This window comes from Miniopterus natalensis, chromosome 4 (assembly GCF_054644295.1).
Source record: "Miniopterus natalensis isolate mMinNat1 chromosome 4, mMinNat1.hap1, whole genome shotgun sequence".
Classification (NCBI taxonomy): domain Eukaryota; kingdom Metazoa; phylum Chordata; class Mammalia; order Chiroptera; family Miniopteridae; genus Miniopterus; species Miniopterus natalensis.
In genome coordinates, this window is record NC_142084.1 from 67,410,829 (window position 1) to 67,430,394 (window position 19,566).

Below are 19,566 nucleotides of genomic sequence, written 5' to 3' on the forward strand. Positions count from 1 at the left end.
GCACCAAAGGGTTTCAGGTTGGAATCCTGGTCAGGGCACATACCTAGGTTGTGGGTTCAATATACAGTGGGGGTGCATATGAGGGAAACCAATTGATGCTTCTTTCTCTCTCTTTTCCTCTCTCTAAAAATCAATAAACATATCCTTGGGTGAGGATTAAAATAAATAAATAAGGAAATAGTCCTAAGGCCATACAGCCAATTAGGAAACATCTATTCAAGAAAATCTATGAGAAAATTTTGTTAGAACAGTGAGTGTCTGTGGTATTTGGTATCTTCTACCTTCCTTCTACCAGTTCAGCAAGATGGAAACTCCACTGCAGACTGGTGCAATAGGGTTTGCTCTTCCCTAGCCCCCAATCCAAGGGTTGTCTTCTCAGGAGGGACAGCAAGTCAGCATTTCTCATCTTGCCCTCAGCTATGTGTGCTGAGGCTAAGTTGCAGACAAGTGCAGCACTTCAAAGAGAAAATAGCAGAATTTTCCAAAATTATGGAAAGACTCCAATCATCAGATCCAAGAAGTTCAGGGAATCCCAAACAGGATAAAAGGAATCCACAATTAGACACATCCTGTGAAATTGCAAACTGGCAAAGAAAAAAGAATGATGTTTAAAAGAAACTAGAAAAACAAAAGCAGATCACAAGAAACTGAACTTAGATTGAGATTCTATTTCTTAATAGTGATAATGGAAGCCACAAGTGGAATATGTTCTATGTGCCAAGAGAAAATAATTATCAGCCTAGGATTGTATACCCAATGAAACTATCTGTCAAGAACCAGGGCAGCCCTGGCAGGGTAGCTCAGTTGGTTAGAGCGTTGTCATAAGCCAGTGTTGCTGGTTCGATCCCTGGTTGGGGTACATAAAAGAAGCAACCAATGACTGCATAAATAAATGGAACAACAAATAAATCTCTCTCTCTCTCTGCCTCTAATACCAATAAAGGAGAAAAAAAAAAAAAAAACTGAAATCAGCAGTTGAAATATTCCTACGTGGACACAGACAATAATGCAGTGAAGGGCTGGGGAGGGGGTAGGAGTGGGGTAGAGGGAGTCAATGGGGGAAAAAGGGGACACCTGTAATATTTTCAATAATAAAGATAAATTAAAAAAAAATACTCCTACAAGGAAAACAGCATAACCAAGTAGATTTATAAGTAAGGTCAGTAGCCCAGCTGGGCATGGCTCAGTGGTTGAGCGTCGACCTAGGATCCAGATCCCGGTTTGATTCCCCATCAGGGCACATGCCTGGGTTGCGCGCTTGATCCTCAGTTGGGGGCGTGCAGGAGGCAGCTGATCAATAAATCTCCCATCATTGATGTTTCTGTCTCTCTCCTTCTCTCTTCCTCTGTCTGAAATCAATAAAGATATATATTTTTAAAAAAATAAGATCAATAAAACATTCAAGAAACAGGTAATTCCAGTGTTGCACAATTTCTTCCTGAAAATAGTAAGAGTAGGAAAACTCCTTAACTTATTTTATGAAGTTAGCATAATTTGAACACCAGACTCAGGCAAGACAGTACTATAAGCAAGGAAAATTATAGACCAATATAATTTATAACTGAGATGCAGAAATTCTAAGTAAAAAAGAATAAAAATATTAATAAAATGCCACAATCTAAAAAATACCATGAACAAGGTAGGTTTATCTCAGGAATGGAAATAAAATTTATTAATACATTAGAAAAGAAAATTTGTTATTGGGCATTTTAAATTAAATGATACAAATTATATGGTTATCTCAAAAGATATAGAAAAAGTGTACGATAAACTTTTATTTATAATAAAAATCTGCGAGTGAACTAGGAATTGAAAGGACCTTTCTTTACTTAATATGCTGCATTTTCAAAAAACCTACAACAAGCAACTGACATAATGGTGAAATGTTGAAATCATTTGTTTGAAAATGCCTTCAGGTATATAGCATAAGGAGTCAATGCAGAAACCGAAACAGTGAGGAGAGGACTGCAATAATCCGGTCTGGACCAGGATGAGAGCTATTTATGGAGGAGGGGAGTATGAAGTGATTGATTCTGGCTAGATTTTGAAAGCAGAGCAGCCAGGATTTGCTGATAAATCAGATTGGGAATGAGAGCTACTGAGAGCTCGAGGACCATCCCTAAGTTTCTATCGGAGCTCCTGGAAGATTTGAGCTGCTGTTGCTGACGATGAAGGGGGGGAGGCTAGCTTGGGTGGGGCTACAATCAGGAGCTCTGCTTTGGAAATGTGGAGTTTGGGTGCCTATGGATACCCAGTGGAGATGTCAAGGAGGCATCTGTTAAGAGGAGATGCAAACCTAGCAGGTGGTTGAGCATCGACCTATGACCCAGGAGATTGCGGTTCAATTCCCGGTCAGGGCACATGCCTGGATTGTGGGCTCTATCCCCAGTAGGGAGCTTGTGGGAGGCAGCCGATCAATGACTCTCTCTCATCAGTGATGTTTTTATCTCTCTCTCTCCCTTCCTCTCTCTGAGGAATAGACATATTTAAAAAAGAGAGAGAGATGTGAATTCAGGAGACAGAAATAAAAATTGGGGTATTGTCAATGTATCGAGTTTTTAAAAAGCATAATATGAGTTACAGGCCATGTCACATAGAGTCTTGGGGGTGGAGGGTTCTTAAGATTGGAGGAGTTAGGAGCAACAGACTGAAAATATGAGTAAGCCATGGAAAACCAGAAGAGTGTTGCAGACAATGGCCAAAGCAAAGGCCCCAAGGTGGACCTCCTGGGTGGGTGTTTCCCAGATGTGGCCTCTGTGAGGACTCTCCCCCACCCTGAGAAACTGTTACCATTAGCCCCTAGAGGATCAGGTTTTTGCTTCCATCAGCCCAGTTAGGCCCAGTCATGAGGAAGGATTCTGGTGTAATATTGCCCTCTGGTGGCCAGGAAGGATATCAGCTCCGTTTCCAATAACAATAACGGTCATTGATATATATAGTATTTTATATTGCTATTATATTTAGTGGAACACAGCCAGTGCCTAATAAGTCCGTGACCCAGCCTCTTTCATTCCTGTGCAGAATGGAGGCTGGCACAAGTGGGGATGTATATGTAGGTGTATAATGAATGAATGAATGAATGAATGAATAGGTTTGGTCAGGTTCTGGATCTCAGGCTCCCCTTCTGTAATCTGGGATTCCATCTTTCACTGAATAAACTAATGTTGATTAAGCACGTACTACGTGCTAGGTACTATTTTAAGCTCTTGGGACAAAGCAATGAACAGAACACCCTGCAAAGTTCTATACACATCTCTCCTCATTCGATCTTCACAATGTCCTTATTGCGATATGCTATTATTCACCCCAATTAGTTGACACAATATTATGTTAGTTTCAGTTGTACAACAACGCGCTGCGGTTGAAGCGAACCCAACGCCCTGAGAGGACTTGACGGTCGGTGTCGGTTGCCATGGTCCCCCTGATGCTCTCCCAGGGCTTCCGCCGTCCTTACGCCGCACGTGACGCAAGCCAATATGGCGCGGTCCAGGGTGTTTCACCGCCCATGTGGTTCCTGCGGGCAAGATGGCGGCGGCAGCCAACCCGACTTCCCTGGAGTCGGCACCTCGGATCTTGCGCCTGGTCGCCGAGTGCAGCCGCTCCAGGGCCCGGGCAGGCGAGCTGCGGCTGCCGCACGGGTCGGTGGCCACTCCAGTATTCATGCCAGTGGGAACGCAGGCCACCATGAAGGGCATCACGGCGGAGCAGTTGGACGCGCTAGGCTGCCGCATTTGCCTTGGCAACACCTACCATCTGGGTCTGAGGCCGGTGGGTGGGCTCTGCCCATACTGGGTGGTGGCGGAGCTTGGGGAGCCCTGGGGCATCCCCTAGGCATGGGCATGCCTCCAAAAGTTAATCAACAAACGCCCATGGAGCGCCCCGGGTGGCCCAGGCCTTGTGCTGTGCTTCAGGGAGCGGCAGGGACCCAATTTAGCCATCCCTGGCCCCCCAAATGAGCTCCCAGCACTCATCCCTAACATGACTCTCGCTCCCTTGCCCCAGGGCCCCGAGCTGATCCAGAAGGCCCACGGTCTCCACGGCTTCATGAATTGGCCCCACAATCTGCTGACGGTGAGGTGGGGTAGGGGCGGGAAGCGAGGACGCTCCTCGCCCGTGAATCTCGCCTGACGGTCCTGCGATGGTTTTCCCTCAGGACAGCGGCGGCTTCCAGATGGTGTCCCTGGTGTCCCTGTCCGAGGTGACGGAGGAGGGCGTCCGCTTCCGCTCCCCATATGATGGGGACGAGACCCTTCTGAGCCCGGAGAGGTCCGTGGAGATCCAGAACGCGCTGGGTGAGCAGCTCCGGGGAGCGGCCCCTTCCCCTGCCTTTCGAGGGTAGAGGTGAGGCGGGCGGGCTCTTTATATGTTGTGTGGCTTTGGGCAAGTCACTCTCCTCTTCCCTGAGCTTCAGTTGAACTGACCCATGCGGATAGTTCACAAGATTCACGATGTAATGTTGGTAAATCTCTTAGCACAGTGCCTGTCATGTAGTATCTTTTATTATTGTTATTGCTGTTGTTACTCTTAAATTGTAAATTAATTGGGCAGATATGTTGAAATAATGGAGGCAACAACAGGGGATTGGGGAAGGTTTAGGCCCCTACCATCTATATCAATATCCCCCATTCCTTGATGAGGACAATGAGCATTTTCTCAATCTTGTAAAGTACTACCGAAACACAGGTTCAGACCTTCCAATCTTCCAACCAGGTGGTGCTTTCAAGTGCTTCCATATATAGAGGTTCTTTAGCTTCTACTCATAATCATGAACCTGCCACAACCTTGGCATATTGGGACCACGCTTTAACCAAGTGCACTACCTGGCCAGGGCTCTTGCATTTAAAAAAATTTTTTGATAGTTGCAATTTTACATATCCTATTTATTATTTAATTAAAAAAATTTTTTTTGCCCTGGACTCGTAGCTTGGTTAGAATGTCGTCACGCTATGCCAAGGCTGCGGCTGGTTCAATCCCCCATCAGGGCACATACAAGAATCAACCAATGAATGCATATATAAGTGCAACAACAAATCAATATTTCTCTCTCTCTCTCTCTCTCCCCTCCCCCCTCGCTACCTTTCTCTCTCAAATTAATCTTTTAAAAATTAAAAAAAATTTTCGGCTTTGTTCCTTTTTCTAGCTTTCTAATCTCCTTAGATCATCTGTAATATATCAAACCAAATCCTAGACATTCTATCATTTCATCTGTATTTTAATTTGTATCTCTAAAACACCTCTTCTGACCTTGGTACCGAGGGGCCAGTACTTGAAACAGCTTTGGGATGAAGTCTTTCTCTTGAGAGCCAGAAGTTAGCCATGCACATGGCTTGTTCCTAAGTGTCTCCCAGCTTCCTACAGTTGATGAGCTTTTGAGCATAGCCCCTCATTTCTTCCACATGTGCCTACCTGGATGCGTTAGTGTTGCACCAGTCTTGTAAGCAAGTTCCACAACAGGTGGATGCAGGATTTGGGACCAAGGCCCAGATGGGGCAATGCAGCTATGGGAGAAGGCTCCAGTGACACACCGCTGCCTATGCCTTGCTTCTCCAGCCCCTGTGAGGCTGCAACTCCCATCTTAACCATTTTTTTTTTTTCTCTTTTTAATCCTCACCCAAGGATATTTTTTCCATTGCTTTTCAGAGAGAGTGGAAGGCGGGGAGAGGGAAAGAAACAGAGAGAAACATTGATATGGGAGAGACACATTGATTGGTTGCCTCCCCCATGAGCCCCTACCAGGGCCAGGGATCAAGCCTGCAACTGAGGTACGTGCCCTTGGCTGGAATCAGACCCGGGACCCTTCAGTCCGAGGGCTGATGCTCTAACCGCTGAGTCAAACCGGCTAGGGCTCCATTGATTTTTTTAGAAAGAGGGGAAGGGAGATGGGAGTATTAGAGAGGGAGAGAGAGAGGAGAAACATCGATTGGTTGCCTTCCACACATGCCCCGACCGGGGGTGGGGATTGAACCTGCAACCCCGGTACTCACCCTTGACTGGGAATTGAACCTGCAGCGGACAATCTAACCACTGAGCCACACTGGCCAGGGCTTAACCATTTTTAAGTTTCCAGTTCTGTGTCATTAAGTACATTCACATTGTTGTGCAACCATCCCCACCATCCAGCTTCAGAATTCTTTTCATCTTGCAAAACCGAGATCCTGTCTCCATTAAACAATAACTCTGCATTATTCTTTCTCCCTGCCTCTGGCATCTACCCTTCTACTCTTAAGAATTTGACTACTCTAGGGACCTCATATGAGTGGACACATACAGTATTTATCTTTTTGTGATTAGCTTATTTCACTTAGCATAATATCCTCAAGGTTCATACATGTTGTTGTAGGATGTGTCAGAATTTCCTTTTCAAGGCTGCGTAATATTCCATTGTATGTCTGTATCACATTTTGTTTATCTGTTCATCTGTCGATAAACACTTGGATTGCTTTCACCTTTTGGCTCTTGTGAATAATGCTGTGAACATGGCTGTACAAATTTCTCTTCAAGATCCTTTTAATTCTTGTGCATTTATAACCAGAATGGAATTGCTATATCATGTGGTATACACTTCACTTTTATTGGATTAACTCTTCATGAATTTTTATACTAAATTGGATTTTTGAAAGGATTATAACCATCTTGGATTTTGCTACCAAATGAATGTGCCCATAAAAAGCCTTTGATTTTAAGAAGTGTCTGGATTTTGGAATGGTGGGGAAGGCATGTTCTGTTAAGGGCTGGTCCCTGGTGATGGACACTTGGGTTCCCATCTTGCTGTTGTTCGCCACACATCACTTTGTTTGCACAATGTTTTGTTCTTGAAGGGTAAATTTGCAGAAGTGAGATTTTATCTACATGCCAGGGAATGGATAAGCTGGGGAGGGCTGGGATTAGCTCGGGGAAACAAAAGCAGGTAAGGCATTTTGAAAGCTCCTTCTAGCTGCCGTATAAACAGATTAGGGTGTTAAGTGGGAGTCAGCAAGACCCAAAGAAGAACTTTTGGTGTCCAGTTTTCCCTCAACAGGTGGGGGCTTTTCTAGTGACAGTACCCCACTTTTCACTCTTCCTCAAGGTTCGGACATCATCATGCAGCTAGATGACGTGGTCAGCAGCACTGTCACGGGGCCACGTGTGGAGGAGGCCATGTACAGGTGTGTGTGCCTGCCCCTGCATGCACATCAGGGTGATCTTGTTCCTGCAGCCTTGTCTCCCTACCCTTCGCCAGGCCCACATGGCTGATTGGTCCTGTTGCAGATCAATCCGCTGGCTAGACCGGTGCATTGCAGCCCATCGGCGGCCGGACAAGCAGAATCTCTTTGCTATCATCCAAGGTGGGCTGGACGCTGATCTCCGGAACACCTGCCTCGAAGGTAGAGCCCTATTCAGCAGGACTAGGGTTTGTCACATCGCTGAGGACCCCACATGGGCCTGGCATGCTCAGGCAGAGGTTAATGGGTGAAAAGGTTCTCCAGGTGGAAGGAATAGCCCGGGCAAAGGCAGAGGCCCAGAAGCAGGCTGGAGTAGAACGTTTGCACAATAATAGTAATTCTAATAGCCATCAATTTTTTGGGTGTTCACCAGACACTATGCCAAGTGCTGGCTACAGACTGACCCATTGAGTTTTTTGTTGTTAATCTTTACCCGAGGATATTTTTTCCATTGATTTTTAGAAGGGAGGGAGGGGGAGAGAGAGAAAGAGAAATATCAATGTGAAAGAGACACACATCAATTGGTTGTTTTTCGCACGTGCCCCAACCAGAGCCAGGGATGAACCTGCAACCCAGGTATGTGCCCTTGACTGGGGATTGAACCGGTGACTCTCTGGTGTGCTGGTGGATGCTCTAACCGCTGGGAAACACTGGCCAGGGCAACCCATTGAGTTTTCATAACCATCCTGTAAGGTGGGAACTACGGGTTCCTGAGGTTGCAGAAGAGAAAACTAAGGCAGAGAGCTGTTAAGTCACTTACCCCGAGTCAGACAGTTTGGATGTTACAGAGCTGGGATTTGGACCCAGGTCTTGAGTTCTAGACCTGATAGCATTAATTGATACAAGATACTGGGGAGTCATGGAGGGATGTTGAGTGGGAGGGTTACAAGAACCAATGGGGAGCCATAGAAAAATCCTGTAGGGCCCAGCCAGGCGTGGCTCAGTGGTTGAGCATTGACCTATGATCCAGGAGATTGCGGTTTGATTCCTGGTCAGGGCACATGCAGGGTTGTGGGCTCCATCCCCAGTTGGGGGTGTGCAGGAGGCAGCCGATCAATGACTCTCTCATCACTGATGTTTCTATCTTTCTTTCTCCCTCTTCCTTCCTCTCTCTGAAATCAATAAAGATATATTTGGAATAAAAAAGAAGAAAATCCTGGTAGGACAGGAAGCAGAGCCCATGAGGAAGCTGGACCCAGGGAAAGAGTGACTGAAGCCTAAAACCAAGGCTGTGGCCAAGGAGATGAAGGGGAGGAAGAAATGAGGGCAGAGAGGATGAGGGGGAGGAGGAAGAAGAGGAGAAACAGCATTTCCTTTTGCCTGGTCACCCCTCACCTTGTCCTGTACCCCCAGAGATGACCAAGAGGGACGTGCCTGGCTTTGCCATTGGGGGACTGAGTGGGGGTGAGAGCAAGGACCAGTTCTGGAGGATGGTGGCACTGAGCACTTCGAGGCTGCCTAAGGACAAGCCCCGATACCTGATGGGGGTCGGGTATGTCCAAAAGTGGGGAGATAGCCATACCTATGGGATGGCGGATTCCTGGGAACCCTCTGACCCCTCTCCCCTGTGTGTGTCACAGGAAATGATACGGCCCTGCCTGGGAGGGGACTAAGAAGGACATGGCCCTCCCCTGGGGACGGTTGTGAGGGTCCCAGTTTAGGGGGAGTCTGAGGGCCCAGAAGGGGGTCTGGTTGTGTGACCAGGGCTTGAGGTACTCTGCTCCCCTCCCCCCATGGCCCCACCCCCAGCTATGCCACTGATCTGGTGGTCTGCGTGGCTCTTGGATGCGACATGTTCGACTGCGTTTTCCCCACGAGGACAGCGGTGAGGCCTTGGGCAGGGGGCAGTAGGGGTGGCCAGTTGGTGGGCCAAGGTGGGGTTGGGGCCAGAGAAGGTGAAGACCTGGTGGTTGACCTGACTTCCCCACCCCTTTCCTCTCTCAGCGCTTTGGCTCTGCCCTGGTGCCTACAGGGAACCTGCAGCTGAAGAAGAAGCAGTTCCAGAAGGACTTCCGCCCCATAGATTCTAAGTGTGCCTGTTCTACCTGCCAGAAGTAGGGAAGGATAGAGCTGGAGGCTGGGGGAAGGAGTGGAGGGGGGCAGGACCCTACACTTCTGAGCTTTGACCTCCTGTCCCCAGGCACAGCCGGGCCTTCCTGCATGCACTACTCCACAGTGACAACACTGCAGCCCTGCACCACCTCACTGTCCACAACATCGCCTACCAGGTGGGCCTGTGGCCTGGGTGGGCAAACCAGGGGTGGGGATAGGGGTCTCCCGGGTGTGGATGGCTGACACATACCTCCACCCCATAGCTGCAGCTGATGGGTGCTGTGCGCACCAGCATCGTGGAGAAACGCTTTCCTGACTTTGTGCGGGACTTCATGGGCACCATGTATGGGGACCCCACCCTCTATCCCACCTGGGCCACTGAAGCCCTGGCCTCTGTGGGAATCACATTGAGTTGACCCAGCTTGGGGGGGGGGGGGGATGAGAGATATTGAAGGGTTTGGATTTTTATTATAACAGAGTGCGTGTGTTCTTTTTCGGGGAGGTGGCCTCTCTTGGTCCCCTTCTTTGTCTGAGTGTCCCTGCGGTCAGTGTCTCTTGCCTTGCATTGATAGTAATAAACTAGTAACCATAGCAACATCTGGTCTCTGGAAACCACCTCTCACAGCCCAGCATGTAGGAAGTACCCCAGAGGGGGAGCTGCATTCCTTTTCCTGTGGCCCAGGCCTCCCAACCACTCCAGGGTTTAGCACTCTTTTCCTCCCCCTTTTTATAGGTGAGAAAACAGGTCCAGAGCAGGGAAGTAGCTTACCCGAGGTCACCACTAAGGAAGTAGCAGCATGGCTCCAGAGTTCATGCCCTTAGCCTTCACTCTGCAAACATGTGGCATAATCTTGCTGTCAGTAAACACAGAGATAATAATAGGTGTGATCCAGCAGGTGCACCTGGACCTGTTCTAAATGGTTGTTACGTGCATTTAATTCTTAAAACTTTATGATGCATCCCCATTTTACAGTTGAGGAAACTGAGTTTCAGGGGAATGAAGTCCCTTGGTCACCCAGCAAATAAACAGGCCCGGTATCTAACCCAGATATGGGCAATTACAGAGCTGGTGCTCTTAGAAGATAAGGGAATTTAAATTGAAAAAGTAATCCATGTGTAGGACCCACCATTCAAATAGCATTAAAATGCAACTATTTTTATCAGTTTATGTATTTTTCCAAAAACTTCCCATGTGTACATATTTTTCACAAATGTCAATGCCCTTTACACAGTTATGTACCTTGCTTTTTTTCTTTCTCAGTATATTTCAAATTGTTTACATGTCAAAATATGAAGACTTCCTTATCTTTTTTATACCTTCTGCATAGTATTTATATAGCTCCACAGAAACACCCTAACTGGTTGTTTCCAGGTTTCTGCTACTCTGGTTATGGTGCAATGCCAAATCTTGCCGGTCGTCTTTTTATCCATCTCTCTGAGACTTGGGTTTGGGGTTTTGGAACAGGCATATACCATCGGCTACTCTGCCATCCTATTTCTCCAGTCAGCCACTTCCCCGCCTTTATTGTTCCTGACTCCTTACTGGGTTGCTTTTGCATTCTTTGGCCTTCTCAGTTTCTCTCTGGCCCCTCTATGCCCAGAGGGATCAAATTACTTCTTAAGGTGTCTTTTTATGGGCAGAGGATCCGTTGAGTTTCATTGGGTACTCAAAAAGATCTTGATAAGCTAAATTTGAAGAGTCCAATGGGTTTGTTAGCCTCATCAAGACGGGGTCTGAAGGGAAGGTATTCTTAGGAGAGGGCCCAGCATTCACAAAGGCATGGAGGTGTGACTTTATATAGGAATGAGAGTGGGAGACAATGCCATGCTAGACCACCTCTCCCCAGGAATTACTAACACAGCCAACTTTCACCCTCAAAGCTTTCTGGAACCCCGTGCAGAGAGCTGGGTTGTAAGCCCGGGGTCGAGATGCATTCTGGTAACAGTCGTTTTCGATAGAGCCCGGAAACTCGTGACGATTACTATCGGGTCCAACCAAGAGGAGTCGCCCTTCGGCGAGTACAGAGGGCCGTAACCTCTGCTCCAGAAGACTCTTAATAGACATACAACAATCACGAGTGAGAACGGGAGATTGTTGATTGACACGTACAGTTCTCAATCAGTCAAGATTCCGAGGTTAAAGCCCTCCTTTCGGTTTGTTGGCTGATGGAATGATACTTATATAAACCAATGGGAAATTTTTAGGGAACTAGGTAGTGTCAAATGACAAACCAGTGCCTAAAGAATTGATCCTACCCTTCACTGGCCAGCGTTGTTGATTGGAGAGTCTTCCTGCCAATAAAACTGGCGACTTTGCGGCAATCCGGAACTCCCCCTAGTGGGCGGAGCCAACATGCCTTTCCCGAAACACCACCTACCATCCTTGACAGGTCGCTTCCCGCTGCTATTGGCTCAAGCCTAACAGCGACAGTTCTTAATGTCCAATGAACCCGCGAGGAGGTTCCCAGGGGGAAGGGTTCCTCAGCCTTAAGTCCGTGCCTCATTTTCATTGACTGACTTAAATGAGTGGCAGCGCAGCTGGCCAATCAGGGGTGGTGCGAGGGCTTTGGGCCCGGGCGGGAGGTCGCTTGTGTCGGGTGTCGCCTGAAAACCGGATGAAGTGGCGACCGTGAGGCCGAGCCGGGAGCGGGCGTTGCGCCGAGGCCCGGGCGGGCGGGGAACAACGGCCGCGGACGCCGCGGGACCGCTTCGTTGAGGGACGGGGGCGGGCGGGGAGCGCTGGGCGCTCGGGCTGGGGCCGCCGGCGCCATGGGCAACCGCGGGATGGAAGAGCTGATCCCTCTGGTCAACAAGCTGCAGGACGCCTTCAGCTCCATCGGACAGAGTTGCCACCTGGACTTGCCACAGATCGCCGTGGTGGGCGGCCAGAGCGCGGGCAAGAGCTCGGTGCTCGAGAACTTCGTGGGCCGGTGAGCGAACGCGGTGGCGACAGCCGGCGGGCGGTGGCCCAGGGCGCGGAGGGCGGACGGGGAATGGCGCGCCTTGCGCCTCCAGCGTAACTGTGGCGCTTGCGTGCCCGTGACGGGGACAGGGGCAGGGAGGCGGGCCCTGTGGGGTACTGTGAGCGTAGGACTCTTTGAGGGGCTGAGGAGCCGGCGCAGGCCCAAGGGTGTCTCACGGGCTGGGAGCCGTGGGCCGGGATGTGTGGTGAACCCCTGCCGACTCTCTGTTCCCCAGTTTTAGTGGGTGAATTCTACCATCTGGTTGCCTGTGGGTCAGGGATAGGTCTTTCGTCTCTGTCCGAAACGTGCCATCTAGATAACTGTTGGGCCGACCCCTGCCGTCTGGCTGGCTGTTCATTTATCTGGAGCAGTCACTGCCGTCTGGTTGGCTGACTCTGTCCTGGATAGGCCTCCCTGCTACCACCATTTGGCTGTCCATCTGTCCATTTCTGCACGGCAGGCCCCTGCTGTCTAGCTAGCTGTCCAGGCTGACCTGTGCAGTCTGGCCTCCCATCCATGCCCCTCGCAGACTAACAGCCATCCCGCTGTTGGGTTACCCCAGCTGACCTCTGCTGTCTGACTGGTTGTCTGGATCCTAGGGGACCCTGTTGTCTGGCTCTCTTGGACTGACTCTTCAGCTTGGTCCCTGGAAAACACTGGCTTCTCTCTTGCAAGTTCATCTTTTTGTCTGTCTTGGTGTCAGTCCTCCTAGTCTGCCCAGTGCCCTAGCAGCCTCTGACTGGTCCAACTTCTGTGGCGGGGGTGATGGCAGAATAGGGAAGAGAAGGGAGCTGAAGGATGAGACTTGAACTAGCTCTTCTCAGTTGGAAATAGGACCCCAAGGAGAACTTTTTACAAGATTCTTTCCTGGACCATGCAGGGTGTTCCAAGGCCCTGGAACACAGGGACCAGCCCCCAAGCTAAAGCCTGCAAATTGGGGGTCCTTTTGCAGCCAGGGAAGGGACTTGTCTGATCAGGCCTTCATGGCAAGAGCTGGCATAGGGTCTTCCCTGGGTAGCCCTGAGAAGCCTCAGGTTGCCCACCTGTCCAGCGGGCAAATTCTACTCTCTGGGCTGTTTCAGGGATTCAGGAAGCTAATGAATGAGAACTGGTCCTGTGGCATTGAAGGCAGTCGATTCTTCCTCTCTTCCTTTTTCTGCCTCTTGCTTTTCTGCTGCCCAGATGGGCAGCCACATTTCCATTCTGGGAAGGACTCCATTTGTGACCGTGGCTGCCAAGTGATACCATAATTTTATTATTACTGTTATTGTTGTTATCAGTGTTAGGAAGTAGTGTTCATCTAATAGGCTGACTTCTTTCTCGATTCAGCATCTTGACTCCCGTGATGAGCCAGTGGGTTGGAGGTTCTATTATCCCCACTTCAGAGATGAGTAGAGAGGCTCATAGAGGACTTGCTGTTTTCCCAAGGCCACCAAGCTGGCGCTTGTTGGAGCCAAGTTGGGTGCCCAGCCTGCCCCTGCCTTCCCAGAAGCCTGGGGTTTTGCTCCCAGCATTTTCTTCTTTGTCTCTGGAGCTTTGCCCTCTGTCCACTGTGGTGGAAAGGTGTTGGTTTGGGGTCAGCCAGGCTTAGGCTCTGGGCCCCTCTGCATGACCATCTTCCTGCCTGCCCAGGCTTCCGGTGGGTATCTGCAGAGCTCTGTTCACTTCATTTGCCTTTGCCTTTGCACAGGTTTTTGACCTCTCCAAGCCTCGGTTTCCCCTCCTAAAAATGAGGTGATGGTCCTTCAAGACTATAGCAAAGACACAGTGACTTAGGGTGTGTTGAAAGTGCTTACTTAGCCTGGTGCCTGGCACACAGTAGGTCTATATGGCTATTATTTATTGGTCTGACTCTTCATATCGACAACAAAAGTTAATCAGAATTAAAGTGCTCTTAAGTTTCACACTGGATTTCATTTAAGCCTTATGAGGGTGGCACTGCTATGATCTCATTTTACAGAGCAAGAAACAGACTTTTGCTTGAGGTTGTTCAGTGAGGAATCATGGGCTCTGGGTGGAGGCCTGAATCTCTCTCTCTTCTCCACCTTTCTTCTATCCCTCTGCCCTTTGCCTTTCTCTGCCACCCACCCTGGCATATCCAACTACTACTGAGCGGGCTCCTGTGGCAACTTCCTCCCAGAAGCCTGCAATGTGATATCCTATGTTAAGAGATTTAATTCAGGGCCTGAGAACCAAAGTTGTAAAAAGCCTCTCTTTGGTTATGGGATGCTCTAATATAACTAATTTCTTTTTATTTCTGGAATGCGAGGAAGGCCCCTCAGCTACAAAGCCCTATTCCAAGGTGATGGCAGGCGGGCCTAACTTTGAATTCTGTTCCCTACTTCTTTTTGTGAATTTGGTCAAGCCATTTTCCCCCTTGTACTGTGGACTTGTACAGTGGACATCCCTGTTGGTTTCAAGGAACAAACTAGAGTATCAAGGGCATGTGCCTGGCGGTCAGCACAAGCTGCTTCGTTTCATTGCCTCTTCCTTGTAGGTTTTCTAAGAATGTGGTCCGAGTGGGAATGACCCAGTTAACTTAGCCTTGTATCAGGGGTTGCACATTGGTGGCCCTGGGGCCCAAGTCCTGCTTGCTGGAACTTTTGTTCCACTTGCGTGGTGTTTAAAATGTTTTGTTTTTAATTAGCTGTCAATATTTAAAAATTAGATTTTGCATAAAATCCAGATTTTTGCAGTGCTAGCAAACCCCAAATATCTTTAGAGATAAGGCTCCACCACATTTGGCTGTACCCGTTGCTGCTGCTGTTATAATCATCGCTTTCTGATCTCCTTGTTCCTGTGTCTCGCTTGGTGCCAACTGCCTAGATCTCAGAATCCGCAGCCACTTGCTGCCTGGTCAGGCCAGGACTGGCCACTAGAGCTGCCACAGTCCCTACCACTCCCTCACAGTGATTGCCCAGGCCCATTTCACATTTGCCTCCTGGCCCTGGAAACCTTTGAGTTTAAGACCCCTGGCTCTGCACCAGCAGATAGATCTGTGGCCCTAAGGAGAGGGAGCAGTGTGGGAACTTTTTCCTTGGGAAAAGAGCAGGAGGAGGCCAACGTTGAGGCCTCCAGCTCCTGAAGCCTGGGCTTGATTCTGGGTGCCTTTCCTCTTTGAACCTCTGATTATACCCAGCTGTCCAGTGGGGCTGATAACTATTTACTCGTGGGCCCATTCAGGCCTCCAGGTTGGGTGTGTTTCACTTCTTAGGGCAGGTAAAGTCACCTGGTGCCCCTCATTGAGAGTGGAGTGAGGATTCAGTGAGATCATTTAGAATGCTTGGGAGCATCTAGCACAGAAAAAGTGCTTAAAATGCTTTGCATTTTTCATTCCTTCATTGAAACATGCTTGGTCCCTGTTCTAGGCCCTGGGCAAGATACTAAAACCCCTGCCTTGGGGGAGCTGGTTTCCAGCAGGGGGCAGACAAAGAAGAAACTTGGTAGAAGGTGATAATTTATGGAAAAAAAGAGGAGGATTCAGGAGAATGCTTGGTGGGTGGGGGCAGGTTTATGGTTTTAAATAGGGGGATCAGGGAAGGGGACATTTGATCAAAGACTTAAGGAGCTGAAGGAGGAGCCTCCAGTGGAGATCTGGAAGAGCATCACAGGCTGTGGGAACAGCTAGTGCAAAGACATTGAGGTAGGAGTGTGCCTGGAGGCTAGTATAAGTGGAAGAGATGAAATTAGGGAGGTATCTTGGTGGGTGTAGGCCATGCAGAGCTCTGGGGGCTAAGGAGGGCTCTGAGTAGAGGGAACACTGCTGCTGGTGCCCTTACTATCTTCCTGGACTTTGTCCTGGGCAAGCTGAGGCTTTGGCCTTTGATTGGTAGCTTTACTTTGATTTTCTCAGTGAGCAGATCCCTTGAATGCATGTAGCGGCCTGGTGCTGTTTTTCTTTTAACAAGAAACAGCTGCCCATGGGACTCTAACATCTCTAACTGCATTTCCATTTGGTCTTTGGTGATGTGTTCCTCCAGGGAGACATGGCTTCTGCCTGGCACACAGTGGGTGCAAGACAAATGCAGGATGACTGTTGGCTCATGTCCCTGCTAGACATGGGTATGTGGTCTGCCCTTTGGGCTGGTTTTGTCCCTTAATGGATCTTAAGTGTTTGAAGCCACTTGACAATGATGGCTGCTGTTTCCATTGTCTTTTATTTCTTTTTTCCTTTATTGATTTGAGAGAGAGAGAGAGAGAGAGAGAAAGAAATACCAATGTAAGAGAGAAACATCAGAGAGAGAGAGAGAGAGAGAAATACCAATGTAAGAGAGAAACATCAATTGGTTGGCTTCTGCATGTGCCCTGACCTGGAATTGAACCCTTCACCTTTTTGCTGTATAGGATGATGCTCCAGCCAACTGAGCTACACTGGCCAGGGCTCCATTGTCCTTTCTTTTGGGTAAAACTAAATTGCCTTTGCCTGTGTGGCCTATAGCACCCAGGCCAGTCATAATGGGAAGAGCCTAGAAGTGCCTTTGGGAATGTGGCCTTCCCCATGCTGCTGCACATCAGTTTAATGACCTCACTTCTCTGGACCTCAGTTTTCTTCTCTGGAAAATGGGGATCACAGTGGTCCCCTCCTCCTGGGAGTGGGTTGAGGATCAAGTGAGCTAATCCCAGTGAACAGACCTATGCATTTTGTATAGCCCTGGGTCAGGACTCTGATAATCAGTTAACTTCTTTTTCCTTAAAGAAAAGGAATCCATAATTACTTTATTAATATAAGTAACACTGCATTTTAGCACAAACCCTAATTGAGTGTCTGGCAGTACAAGCCAGAACCAGCTGGGGAACCACATGCATGCCTGTCCCCCAGGTTGTGCAATGCTAGCACTATCCTGTTCCTGGTTTGTCTCTGCTGATTTCTTTTATGGTAGTGGGAAATTGGGAGCAAAAACACCTAGCAGCCCTAGTCGGTTTGGCTTAGTGGTTAGAGGGTTAGCCCTCAGACCGAAGGGTCCTGGGTTCGGTTCTGGCCAAGGGCACGTACTTTGATTGCAGGCTTAATCCCAGCTCCGGCAGGGGTGTGTACAGGAGGCAACCAATCGGTGTGTCACTCTCACATAGATGTTTCCCTCTCTCTCTCCCTCCCCTTATTTCTCTCTCCCCCTTCCATTCTCTTTGAAAAAGCAGTGGAAAAAATATCTTTGGGTGAGGATTAAAAAAAAAAAAAGCACAACAGTAGAGAATTGGCTAGACAAACAATGTGTCCAGACAACCGACTGAAATAGCTACTCAGAGTGATCTAGAAGATTTAATGACCCAGAAAGTTGTGTAAGACGTGTTAGGTCCCACACCGCGTGGATGGTGTGAATCCTATCTTGTTCAGAACAGTTTTATTTGCATAGTAAAAAGCCTGGAAAATGTGTGCCCCCCCCAACCTTCACATGTGGGTTGTCTCTCCATGTGATTCTTGGTTAGTTTTTGCTCATTTTGTGGTTTTGTTTATAATCACAAAGGAATTGGTTATAACCACAAAAGGATTTGTTTATAAATTGTTTATAACCAAATCTCTCCAAAGCTCAGAATTATTTGTCCGAGGATAATGGCCCTCGCTAGGTACACAGATTGAAATTCCCTGCTAATAAGCCAGGTTGGTTCTGGGTGAGGGCAGAGGACTGGCTTATAGAAAGTTCTAGAGTTAGAGTGTTCAAAGATAGAGCAGAAAGAAAGGGCTGGTGTTGGAATGAAACCCCGTGCATTTTCATTTGTCTCAGAGTCACATCTGCCAAGCTTTTGCCCAATTTGAATGAAAGTGCTGAAATTATAGGCTCCTCTACTGCAGAAAAAAGTGGGAACATCAGATAATCCTTAATTTACTGGTGTTGCTAAGCACATGCTATAATTAAGCCCTTATTGTGTTAAACTTTGGAAAAATGCAAGCCAATAATGAGATATTTATAGGGTGTTAGCTACAGTCTGCATAAAAGAAAGCAGTTAACCCACCTGTGAAGCAGGATGGCACTGGAGAGGAAAGGCTCCTTCTTCTGAGTGCATTTGGGTTCCTGATAGTATTGGTGATGAGGCTCTTGCTGGGTACTGAGGGGTTTCCCCCTTGGAATCACCCTTGGCTTGAACAGGATGCTGGGTAGCCCTTTCCGTTTCACCTGCTGTTGGATGTTTATGACACAGTAAGAGCTGATGTTTGTGGAGAATCACCCTGTGCCATGTCTAAAATCTGACCAGAAGGTCCCAGCAGCCCTGGGGGACAGGTGCTGCTCTTAGCATCCATGCTTTAGAGGTGGGGAAACCGAGGCCAGACTGGGGGACTGGCTTGAAGTCACAGGGAGGAGGACAGGAGCCAAGGCCTGAGTGGGGTCTCACTCATCCAGAGGCAGATACCCAGGGACGGCGTGTGGCCATGGCTTTCAGTAGTGGAGTCAACAGTGGGCACCATTGCACTTGTGTCCGAGGATGAGGTTGAGGTCGCAGATTGAGGGACTTCTGGCTTTTAGAATCATTTGATTAGCTGTGTGTCCAACTAGCATACCTTAAATAGCACCTACTTTGTGGCAGGTGCTGGGGATCCAGTGAGGACTGAGATGGACAGAGATCAGGTGAATGGTTACATGAGCAAGAACGTTCTTAAGTTCAAGAAATGCTGTGAAAATGGAGGGGCAGGTGAGAGAGTGGCTGGGCAGGTGGCTGCTTCAGAAGAGGGGGCCTGGGTGAGTGTTCTGCAATGGAACCAGTTTCTCGGAAACCCCAGGAAAGTGGGCCCCAGGCAGAGGGAACAGCAGGAACAGAGGGCCCCTCACACCTTGCCTGCTGGGTGCCTGCTGCACATGTAGAAAAGGGACTGAGATTGAAGCAAAGATCAGTAGGCACTTGAGGGTCAGGAAACTGCTCATTGGGGCCAGTTTTTCATAAATTTTATTTACGCAAGTAGAACCCTGATAACAATGTTGTAAAAAGGGAAACCATGACACATGAGGAAGAACACATGCCCCACTCTCTCCCTTCCTCTCAGCTCTGCATGAGAACACCATTGCCACTTTGGGGTATATCCTGCCAGGCTCCTGTTGAGTATTTATGTACATATGTGTGTGCTGGTATCTATAGAAAATAACACTTTTAGGGGTTGGTTCTTTTTCAGTATGTCTTCATTCCAGAGCTTGGACCACCTCGTTTATATACAGCTTATTTTCCATCTATTCAACACATCCTAGAGGTCTTTATATGTTGCTTGTAACTGCTACTTAGAGCTTTGTGATTGTCCCAGAGGAGTAAGGATTGTCCCAGGGAGACCAGCAAAGTCGCTGTGGCTGTCTAGATGAGTGATGACAGCACCCTCTGTGTGCCATGACCTACACTTGAGGCCAGTGCTTGAGCCCCATTTACTGATC

General features: G+C 48.5%; 2 protein-coding genes across 6 annotated transcripts in view; both read left to right on the top strand.

The window, feature by feature from the left end:
• The first annotated feature begins 3,439 nt into the window (after positions 1-3,439).
• QTRT1 (queuine tRNA-ribosyltransferase catalytic subunit 1) lies at positions 3,440-9,675 on the top strand. The gene is made up of 10 exons (XM_016207925.2): positions 3,440-3,768; positions 4,003-4,071; positions 4,154-4,292; positions 7,067-7,145; positions 7,249-7,364; positions 8,556-8,694; positions 8,952-9,027; positions 9,147-9,256; positions 9,343-9,430; positions 9,518-9,675. The coding sequence occupies exons 1-10, from the start codon at positions 3,526-3,528 to the stop codon at positions 9,668-9,670; spliced, it is 1,212 nt and encodes a 403-aa protein (XP_016063411.1). The 5' UTR covers positions 3,440-3,525; the 3' UTR covers positions 9,671-9,675.
• Positions 9,676-12,004: 2,329 nt separating this feature from the next.
• DNM2 (dynamin 2) overlaps positions 12,005-19,566 on the top strand; it is a 79,465-nt gene continuing 71,903 nt past the window's right edge. For all 5 annotated transcript variants that reach the window (XM_087816723.1, XM_016207919.2, XM_087816722.1 and 2 more), the window contains exon 1: positions 12,005-12,184. In XM_087816723.1, coding sequence (XP_087672849.1) covers positions 12,024-12,184 — 161 coding nt within the window. In that variant the 5' untranslated portion in view covers positions 12,005-12,023. The remainder of the gene's footprint in view (positions 12,185-19,566) is intronic.